The sequence below is a fragment of the Hirundo rustica genome, chromosome 21, assembly GCF_015227805.2.
Source record: "Hirundo rustica isolate bHirRus1 chromosome 21, bHirRus1.pri.v3, whole genome shotgun sequence".
NCBI classification, from domain to species: domain Eukaryota; kingdom Metazoa; phylum Chordata; class Aves; order Passeriformes; family Hirundinidae; genus Hirundo; species Hirundo rustica.
This window is the reverse complement of record NC_053470.1, coordinates 7,338,321-7,348,996: the sequence shown is the minus strand read 5'-3', so window position 1 is coordinate 7,348,996 and position 10,676 is coordinate 7,338,321. Positions and strand designations below refer to the sequence as shown.

Here is a 10,676-nt window from a genome sequence, read left to right as displayed (position 1 = left end):
GAGGTATAGAAAAAAGGAAAAAGAATTCACAATGGACCTACTACAGCAAAACGAGTTATGTACACGGTAATCCAATGGTGTCCTGCGGACTGGTACAGTCTACGTGCTCCAAATGCTGGGCTTAAATTCACAGTGACTTTCAGCATTGAAGTCCTGAATGGAAAAGGTTGGGTTTTTTTTCCATTGCAAACTGAGCTTCATGACGGCCTCACCTCCCCTTGCAGCGGCACCGCGGCGCTGGGCCGGGGCACACCCCGCTGCCGGAGCAGCCTCACGGACTGGCTGCATGGAAATCCCAACAAACGAGGCCCTCGCAGCCATGCAGCCAGGCAGCCGTGCATCCCTGTCAGGGGTCATCCCTCCAGCCACCACCTCCCCACGGAGCCCGACCGCTCCGTGCCGTGCCTCGACGGCGCCGTGCTCTCCCGCGCGCGCCCGGGCGCGGCGGCTGCAGCCCTGAGCTCCTCGTCTTCCAGAACAGACCTTCAGGGCAGCTGCATCTCGGGCAGGTCAGGCAGGTTGCAGGGCTGGCCCTGTGCGTGGTGGCCCTGTTGCTGAGGGTGGAGGAAGTAGCTCAAGGGGTTCTGCTGAGGAGCGTGGGGCGGCTGGAAAATGCGCTGCGTCGGAGCCCCAGGCACCAGCTCGGGACCTTGCATCTGTTGGGAGACACAAATCTGAGCGGTCAGACCTGCCCCATCACCCGGCTGTGCCTCTCCTGCTGCAGGGCTGATGCTGAGCCTCATGGCCAGGAGTGTGTGCAGCAAGTTCTAAACTGGAGGGGAGAGCTGTGCTCCTCAGGATGCTGTTGCTGTCAGCACAACCAACAATGCCTGGAGAGCACAGAGGGGAAGAGGACCCCCTGTCCTAAGGGGCTCGTGGGGAGCTCAGCAGGAATGGAGACCTCCAAAAGCTACCCGTATGCAAGGTACAATCTGCAGGAAGTGCAACTTTCATCTTCCATGGGAAAGACCTTCAGAGAACCAAGGACGAGGTCCTAGAGTAACCATGTACCCACCCATGGCTGGTACCTCAAAGACCTGGACTTGCTGTTTCACCCCCTGTCAAAGGCACTGTGCCATCAGACTCTGGTGTACTGCGACCCTGGAGCTATTTATCTGTTCCAGCATCATCATTCTCCTGCCCACACTAACTGTGGTGCAGCCCATGAGGACACACACCCAAAGCAGGGACAGTTCATTTCTCTAAATCCAGTCCTGGCTGCTTCCAGCTGTACCTACTTCTCTCGCTTTCTTTTTTACTATCCTTGCCTGGAGGACTGTAATTTAACCTCTGCCACCCAGGCAGGGCTTGGAGAGCGTGTTACTGATGAATTATTAGTTTCAACAACCCCTCTCCTGGGCAGTGTCACTAGTTCAGCACGTACTGATGCAAATTGTGTGTTGAAAAACCAAAATCACCCTGTACAGAGATGTGTGTTGTGAAGTACCCATTTATTAAAAGAAATAAAAACCAGCTGATAAAAACCTTGCTCTGATGAGATGTAACAGCAAGAGGTCTGTTTGTTCCAAAGAGCTTCCCTCTTATAATTTTTCATGACTACAGTGAGCTTCCCACCAGAGCTCCTCTGGATGAGAAGCTGTTTGAAAAACTGGGTATTTCTTCTGTACACCGTGTGATAACAGAGTTTGTTGGAAAACACTTGAGTGGGTGCAGAGTCAGCCTGGAAAGGCTGAGCACCTGGCTGCGTGGAGGTACAATGGGGATGGAGGATGTGCAAAGGCACTGGCCAGGTCTGACCAGCCAGATAAACCCCATTTCTTCCAAAAACCCCAACCCACCCCTCAGAAACCTGCTCCTGCCCCAATACCTGAAGGTAGAGGCGGTGCTGCTGGACCTGCTGCTGCGGCCACTGGTGCAGGTGAACTGGGGTGTTGGGCTGGTGGGATGTGAAGCTGGGGTGTGGGATCATGAGAGACGGGGAGAAGATGGGCGGCGGCGCTGGCGGCCGGGCGGCGCTGCAGGTGACGGGCTGCCCCTGTGCCGGGGGAGGCAGGCTCTGCTGCTCTGCAACAAACCTGCCACAGGGAGCAAAGCCAGGCGTGAGAGCCCACCCAGACCCACCCTCGGGACGGGCACTGGGAGCTCAGCTGCTGCAGGAGCCAGCTTGGAGCAGGGCTGCTCGAACCATGCTGACAGAAGGCCCTGATTCCCCTCTGCCCACAAAGCATTGACTGGAACTGCTGAAAATGGAGGGGTTTTTAGGCTGTACATTTTCTCCGTGTCTTGGTCAAGCATTTCGTGCTTTGGAAAAGCCAGAAAATGGTTAATTTTTTTTTTTTCCAATGCACTTTATTTATCATAAATTTCTTCGTAATTTAAAAATATTCTCATTTTTCTCCTAACTGGCTGAACTTTCGTTGCGCTTCAGACTGAGTCTGTCTGTGTTTGCGTGACCAGGTACAAGCTTTCCCATGTCTTTTGCAGTGCCATAGAGTGTCCTGCTAGAGACACTGCAGGAAAATAAGGGCAAGCAGAGACTCACTTTCCTTGCTGCCTGCTGGCACTGCTCTGCACGGGCTGGCAGTTGCTGTTGGCTGTGGGCATCACGGCCTGGATGGACTGATCCAACAGCATCCTGTGGTGGAAGGAAAACAGAGGATGAGCAGGGAAGGGAGAGGTCCAAGGTCCTGTCAGTCTCTAGAAACAACTCCTTGAATATCCTCCACAAAAGCAGGCAAACCACTACCTTGAAAACGAGCTAATGAAACAGGATAGTTCTTATCAGCTCACATCCCTCCTGTGAATGCATGCTGAGAAGATTGGGATTGTTGAGACTGGAGAAGACCCCAGGGACATCTTATAGCACCTTCCAGGAGATTTTTGACAAGGGCCACAGGACAAGGGGCAATGTCAGAGGACAGGGCTTAGATTAACTTATGGAAAATTTGAACTGACAGAAGGCAGGGTTTGATTAATTTATGGAAATACAGAGGGAGGAGGATTTAAGGCCCCTGGTGATAGAGCATGATGTACACAGCACCCTGCTTGCCTGCACTCTGGGCTCACCCCTGCAGAGGGAACATCCTCACGCCTGCCGTGGCACCCCAAACCCATCGCCCGGCCACTCCTGCCCTCCTTGCTGCCCAAATCACTGCCCCAGGATGGTCCCTGTGGGTACCTGAGGCTCCTGTCCTGGCTGTAGTCAGCTGGGGGCTGCCTCTCACTGCTGTCCGTGGGCACCTGAGCAGCCACGGCGATGGGGTGAGTTTGGGAGAACACCATGGGGTTGCTGTAGAAGGGCACTGAAATGCTCGCCTGCCCCGGCACACACGTTTGCTGCCCTTGGCTTCCTCTCACTGGGTGCTGCTGCTTCTGCTGCTGTACCTGAAATGAAGACATAAGTAAGTTTCAAAGCTCCCTAAAGGAAGGATAAAATAACCTCTTACTGTGGGCAGATGGGAAAAGGAGAAGGAACAATAGGATGTTGTCCCTGAACACAGCAGTAGGAACAGCCTATTTATTCAAGACCACCAACCCTTTAGCATCTATTGTCCCTGCAGGGCAGGTGTTGGCATTCCCAGACAGTCTTCTGAGAAATTACAGTACAAGGGTAAGGGTACAAAAGGCTTGAGGAGGAAGAGAAGAGCTTAAGAGGGGAAATGCAAATCTGAAATCTCCAAGGAAAGCATCTCATCTGTCCTTTAAAGCAGCAGTTTTGGCCTTTTTTGGTTTTGAACAACTCAAGTCTTTCCCCATCTTAATAGTGGGGATTTAGGTCTAGTGATGACAAAATTGTTTTTTCAAAGCTGCCTTCCAAGACTCCTCAGGCAGGGCAAAATTAGCCCTTTAAAATGACACCTACTCCTGTGTTATGAAACCACAGCTCTCCGTGGCTGTGAATGAGCTCTGTGCTGATGAGAGCCCAGACCTCCCACTCGCCTCCTCCCAGTGACCAGCAGGTCTCCAGCACTCTCTGGGGTTTAAATGCTTTTCTGGCTACCTGCTTTATTATTTTTACAGCTGGTTGCCTTCGTTCACAACTGACCCCTGCCACAGATTCCTCAAGGCCAGCTATGCAGTAAAACCAACACAGAGGGGATGCCCGGGGAGGAGTATTCAGGAGCTGGGAAAGGGGGTGATGGCAATGCCAGCCACCTGGGGGACTGTGCCACAGGGGTCCCTGAGGAATGGGTGCGGTGACAGCAGGTGGGTGCTGCAGTAGTGCTTTGTCCCCATGGGGGCTGGCTGCTGTGATTTCTTGGCTGTGGTCTGCCTGGGCGTTCGGGGGCTCGGCTGCTGCACCGTGTTGAAGACGACGGGGATCGGCTGCTGCATCAGCATCTGTGAGAAAAAGAGGCACAGGAGGTGTTGGTTGCACTGCCTGGCAGAAGTAACACTGCAGCAGCAGCAGCGTCTCTAAATCCAGGGGCAAAATGAACCATGAGTAACAGAAAATCAAATGTTGGCTTGTGTCAAGTATTTCTTCAGAGCCAGGACGGTTCCAGCTCCATTGTGCCTGCTGTGTTGTGCAGGAGTGGCAGTGGGGATCCAGCAGCACCAACCAGACGTGGAACCACCAAGCTTTTTGTGCATGGGGAGACTTGGGATTAATTTGGGATTGCTTTTGTCCTAAATCATGGAAATTACCAATTCAATACTCAGCCAGATATTGACCTCTCTCATCTCTCAGGAAACACCACTCCCACATCTGAAACTGAGCTACCAATCTGGGAAGAATACTTTTGCCACAGACAATTTTGTTACTTCTCCGTGTTCTCAAAGGAAAAACCAGTAGCTGGCGAGTTTGGGAGCACCAGGTACCTGCAGGTTGGAGTCCTGCACCAGCTGCAGCTGCTCCTTGATGACATGGAGCTCCTCTTGCTGTGTTTTGATGTCAGCCTGCAGTATGCGAGTCCTCTCCTCCAGCTGCTCTTTCAGCTGGTGCATCATCCCCAGCTGGGTAGGGAAATGGTACACTGGCTGTAGGGAACAGAGAAAAACAACCACAGGGTAGGACCAGGCCTGCTACTCACACCCACAGCAATGCTGCGTTCAGAAAAATGGACTGCTTTTCAGCTTTTGCCATAAAAAATATGATGCTGACAAAGGGGGAAAAAAAAAAAAAAAAAAAAAAAAAAAAAAAAAAAAAAAAAAAGCAATTGCATCTTTAACCAAAGGGCCACTGTAGCTCCAGAGCAGCAGCACATCTGGCTCACATGCAGTACCTCCAGTACCTCCCTCCAGGTGTTGGTCTTTATAATTTCTGCATAGATGCAGTGTCTGTACACAGGACTCTCCTGTCCCCCAGGATAACACCCACCTGGTTTGGGCCCACTCGTGCTTTGTGGCTAATGATATTTGGCACATGCCAGGCCCAAGTGAGGCTGCAATCCCACCTGGGGATCCATCCTTCACACCTACACTAGCCATTTTCAATCTCTGTTTTATGGTCTGAACATTGGCACTGACACCAAAGCCCTGGTAGGACAGACCTTGTCATTATGGTTTAGGACTCACTCCTCTTGGGGTTTCGTCTTCTTTTCCTGGCCTAACTCAAACCTTCCATGACTTCCCCTTCCTCTACTAAAAACTCTCCAGCATTGTATTAGCCTGTAGGCAGCTGCTAGGGATTCAGGGAGAAGCCTTCAGCAGCCCACAACTCTTCTGACAAGTGCAAACCTTCTCCTGTGCTATTTCTTTGGGCGTTCCCCCTGCTCTCTCTGCTCGCTGAAATAAGTGGCTGCAGTAAGGTTGTTGCAGGTAGATCTCAGCAACAGAAAGGAAACTTTTGTCCCCCACTCTGGGATGGGCCAGCAAGGACGTGAGGGCAGTGAAGCAAAGCCACCTAGGCTGCTCTGCTGGCAGGACACAGCAGTGCTCTTAACGAAAATAAACCACGTACCATCACAGGGCGCTGGGAGGGCACTGCCAGCTGGGCCACGGGGTGCTGAGAGAGCTGTTCACCAGGGGCTTGAGCAGTGGCTGTGGCCTAGAAATGAAAACTCTGCCTTAATGTAGGTCCACAGCACCTCTAGTGCAGAGCTGGGGCGGCTCACACCGGGGATGAACAAGTGCAGGGAATCGGACAGCTGAGATGGAGATCTGAGGATATGTCTGCAGGGAGAATTTAGGGCTCCTGCATGCCCCTGGTAATTTCAAGTCCTTGGTGTCAGCACCTATTTTGGATAAAGGCCATCTCACGTCTACAAACCCCAAGGGAAAAAAAAAAATGGTTGGTGGTGTGAAAAGGCATTTGGCCTGGAGGAGCAAACTGAATCCTGAAAGAAGGCAGCAGAGGAGCCCCTGGCATCCCTCCAGTGGCTCTGCCAGCCAGCGGCACTGCCCAGGAAGCCCGAGCACACCCCGAGTGTGGGATCCAGCATCTCTGAGGGTGACACCAACGCTGCTTTTGCTCGTTCCCCCGCAGCCCAGGAAGGCTGCTGCTCCCCAGGAGCACTGACCTGAGCGCTGCCGGCTGCTGCCAGCCTCAGGGCTGCCTTGTCCCCCGGAGCCCGCGTGGGAGTGCTGGTGTCTGTGCGCCGCACCGACGACGTGGCTGCAAGAGAGACACTCACTGTCACACAGCGCACCCCTGGGTGCCTGCGTGCTGGGACCCTGGGAGCCACAGGCTCACCGCGCTGACAGGCACTGACCCCCAGGAAAACACTGCATCTGACCTGGGGTTGTGGACAAGGCCCCCAAAATTGAGTGACAGCACTGGGACTGTGGGTGTGGAGTATGAATAGAAGTGCGTGATATCACAGGGTGCAAAACTTAAAGAATATAGTAATATATATATATATATATATATATATATATATATATATCTCAAAATGGAGGTCTTGGGACGGAGGCTTAATCATTCTTTTTCGCCTTCTTCTTCATGGGTCTGGGTGTTTTTTTGTAATTGGGCAGAAAAGTCTGTGCCTGGGTACCCTGGCTCAGCCTGAAATGCACATATACAGATGGGCCCTGACCCAAACTGTGCCAAAGTGGGTCCCCAAACTGCCCCTCTAGCTCTGGCTCCCCACCTGACTTGCTGGCTTCCCTCCTGCTGCTCACCCCCTACTCAGCCTGCCCTCCGTGGGTGTATCCAGATGAGAGCCCCACTCTCCCCACAGCACGTATCTCAAGAAAAGTCCCCTCAGTTTCCTGCCCATGGCCCCACACAGGGCACTGCAGTCACCTTGCTGCCTCCCCCAGGCAAGGAGGGCACTGATGGGAGCCGGGCTGAAGCTGCCAGCAAGGCAGGCATCCTTCTGTGCTCCTTCTGCAGGCATTTCCCACGAGAGACCCCACAATAAAACTACATTATCCCAACAGAAATCTTTTGTCAGGGAGCTTGGCTCAGTCAAGCTGGCGAGTCCCCAGCGAACAGCCACGACCCTCAGCTGGTGACAAGCCAGGGGAAATCTGCTCTCACACAGGCTGGGAGGGAGGAGGTGGCCGTGGCTCTGCTGCTGTGTGATTTGTCACGACCCGGTGTGCAGGTCCCAGTGCTCAGCATTCCCCTCCCACCCCGACCTGATCCCTCCCAGCTGAACAGCAGTATTTTGGGGGCTGCTGTGCCCTCCAGCCCGCTGCCTGCACCCAGGCTGGGCTGCCCCGGCACCTACAGGTGGAGTTGGAGAGGGTGGTGTGCGAGGAGCAGCGGGAGCTGTGCGATGACAGTGACACTCCCTCCCGGCTGGCGTCCTGGCTGCTGCCGCACTGCCCCACGTCCAGGTAGCTGCTGTGGCTCTGCAGGGAGCAAAACACGAGTGGTGAGACCCTCAGCAGGAGGGAATCATCCTGGGAAGTGCCTCTGTTGGAACCCTGGGAGCTGAGAATTCCAGGCTTTCTGTGCTGACAGGCACTGACCCCCCAGCAAACACTGCCTTGACCTGAGGCCGTGGAACAGCTCCCAAAATTGAGTGACAGCACTGGGATGGTGGGTGAGGAGTTTGGATAGAAGTGTGTGACATCACAGGGTGGAAAACTTAGAGTTTAAGGTTTTAGTGTATAGTAATATATATAAAGCAAGATGGAGAATTTAGGGCACAGTCCTAAATCCTTTTTCCTTTTTGAGTCCTTTTTCACCTTCTTCTTCATGGGTTTGGGTGGTGTTTTGTAATTGGGTAAAAAAATCTGCATTGCAGACCACGGGTGTTTGATTATTGGGTTAAAAGTAAAAATAATCTAGGTGTCATCTCATAACTGGACAATTTGTTCTGAAAAGACCTAGTAGAGAGATAGAGACACAGCCATTTTCTACTTTATTAGCTGGAACTCACAACTTGTGAGACTGTACTACAGATAAGAATTTTTATAAGCACAGAGTCCAAACACAAAACAACATCTCTTGTGCAATTAAGCCCAGCTCTAACAAGAAAAATAAGACAAAATGCCACATTTAATGGTGCCCCGTGTGAGGATTGAACCAATGACCTTCAGAGACCTCCACCTCCTTGAGCCCTTGGAATGAGGTGGGAGTAAAGAAAATGGAGAAGAAAGAACAGATATTTCCCTAAGATAGGTAAGCTATTACTCAGTTTGGTTTAAACATCTCCCCATTCAGCTGTGAAGGAACACGGTACCTTTAGAGAAGAGGATGCCAGTTCAATTGATGATTCTTCCAGGCCAAGATCTCGCCTCCTCTCAGCCCGAACTTCTGCATAACTAAAAAATCCCAAAACAAAACAAAAAAAAACTCACAAAAAATGATTTTACAGCTTCTGTCCAGGTAAACTGCAACAGCAAGTGTACATTCATTTTCTAACCTGATGATGATGGACAAGAATCCTTTTTATTTGTACGGCTTGTGCAAAAAAATGCCACTGCCTTGGGCAGGACAAGGTCGGGTCCCTCCTTCTGGGGGTGCACAGCTTCTCTGGGCTTCCAGTGCCTCGCCACCCTCACAGGGAAGAATTTCTACCTGATCTAAACCTATCTCTGACAGTTTCAAGCCATTCCCCCTTGTTCTACAAATCCATAACTCCTCCTCCATCTCTCTTGGAGTTCCCTTAAGCACTGGGAGAGGCTCCAAGGTCTCTCTGGAGATTTTACTTCTCCGGGCTGAACAACCCCAGCTCTCTCCTCCTGTCCCCACAGGAGAGGTGCTCCAGCCCTCTGAGAATCTTCATGGCCCTCCTCTGGCTCACTCCAACACACCCATATATTTCACATTTACTAGTGTTTGCTCTCCCAGGTGTTTGACAGAAAAAGAGGGGGAGCAGAAAAAACCCCTGACTCCTGACAGCAAAAAACCCCACACAGTGAGCAATAACTTTACTCAGGTTAACAGAGCAAACCAGCGAGCCACTATTTTTTTTCTGAGCCCTTCAGAAAATACACTCTTACTCTTCTCTTTTTTGAGAAGGCTGTGTTAATCCAGCAGATTCTCCTCCAGAAGGTGCACTCAGAGCATCCCACACATGCACTGCAACTCAGCACAAGCAGCTTTCTTTCCCGCTAGGGGGGGATCCAGGGCTGGATCTGGGTGAGGAATAAAGCCAGCAAGCCAGCAGCTAACTTCCAAGTCATAAATATTTAAAGCTCTGATCAAAAGGTTTTGTAGGAGTTATATGATCTCATTCATGCCCAGAAAGATGTCTGATTCCCAACAACTTTAATTCTTTCTAAGGCCGTGTCATCACTAGGGACAAAAGGGGAATGTAACACACTCATGGATTTGGCCAAAGGCTCAGTTGCAAAAAAAAAAAAAAGTTAAATTGGTGAATAAACCACATATTCCCTGTCAGAATATTTTCATGGAATCACACATCTCAGTGTGTCAGTTGGCACAGCGAGTATTTGGTTATCATGAAACAGAACCAGAAAAGGCAGCGGCTGAACACTGAGACACAGCACACACTGTGAAGAGTTGGGTGCCTGAACACTGAGACACAGCACACACTGTGAAGAGTTGGGTGCTTGAACACTGAGACACAGCACACACTGTGAAGAGTTGGGTGCCTGAACACTGAGACACAGCACACACCGTGAAGGGTTGGGTGCTTGAACACTGAGACACAGCACACACTGTGAAGAGTTGGGTGCCTGAACACTGAGACACAGCACACACTGTGAAGGGTTGGGTGCCTGAACACTGAGACACAGCACACACCGTGAAGAGTTGGGTGCTTGAACACTGAGACACAGCACACACCGTGAAGAGTTGGGTGCCTGAACACTGAGACACAGCACACACTGTGAAGGGTTGGGTGCTTGAACACTGAGACACAGCACACACCGTGAAGAGTTGGGTGCCTGAACACTGAGACACAGCACACACCGTGAAGAGTTGGGTGCCTGAACACTGAGACACAGCACACACTGTGAAGAGTTGGGTGCCTGAACACTGAGACACAGCACACACTGTGAAGGGTTGGGTGCTTGAACACTGAGACACAGCACACACCGTGAAGAGTTGGGTGCCTGAACACTGAGACACAGCACACACTGTGAAGAGTTGGGTGCTTGAACACTGAGACACAGCACACACTGTGAAGAGTTGGGTGCCTGCTCCTACCTGACCACCAGGTGAGTGCAAACGATGAACTCGGGCTTGGAGTTCCACTGGTGGTAGGTGATGTAGTAGTGTGTCTGCAGCCATATCCACTGCTGCCCCTTGGTCAGGAACCGATAGTAACAGGACTTTCCTTTTCCAAACTGCATCACTGTTAACCAGAAGGAGAAAGAGGTTTATAGCAAATGGGGATTTTATGGTGCAAAGG

The 10,676-nt window shown here is 51.6% G+C and overlaps 1 protein-coding gene across 1 annotated transcript in view; it reads right to left on the bottom strand.

The window, feature by feature from the left end:
• Window positions 1-481: 481 nt before the first annotated feature.
• Window positions 482-10,676, bottom strand: part of PASD1 (PAS domain containing repressor 1) — a 47,495-nt gene continuing 37,300 nt past the window's right edge. The window contains exons 12-21 of the mRNA XM_058423225.1: window positions 10,472-10,619; window positions 8,538-8,619; window positions 7,578-7,701; window positions 6,423-6,517; window positions 4,783-4,941; window positions 4,117-4,302; window positions 3,140-3,345; window positions 2,504-2,596; window positions 1,829-2,036; window positions 482-656 (exon numbers count right to left, since the gene is read on the bottom strand). Of these exons, the coding sequence (XP_058279208.1) occupies window positions 486-656; window positions 1,829-2,036; window positions 2,504-2,596; window positions 3,140-3,345; window positions 4,117-4,302; window positions 4,783-4,941; window positions 6,423-6,517; window positions 7,578-7,701; window positions 8,538-8,619; window positions 10,472-10,619 (1,472 nt within the window). The 3' untranslated portion in view covers window positions 482-485. The remainder of the gene's footprint in view (window positions 657-1,828; window positions 2,037-2,503; window positions 2,597-3,139; window positions 3,346-4,116; window positions 4,303-4,782; window positions 4,942-6,422; window positions 6,518-7,577; window positions 7,702-8,537; window positions 8,620-10,471; window positions 10,620-10,676) is intronic.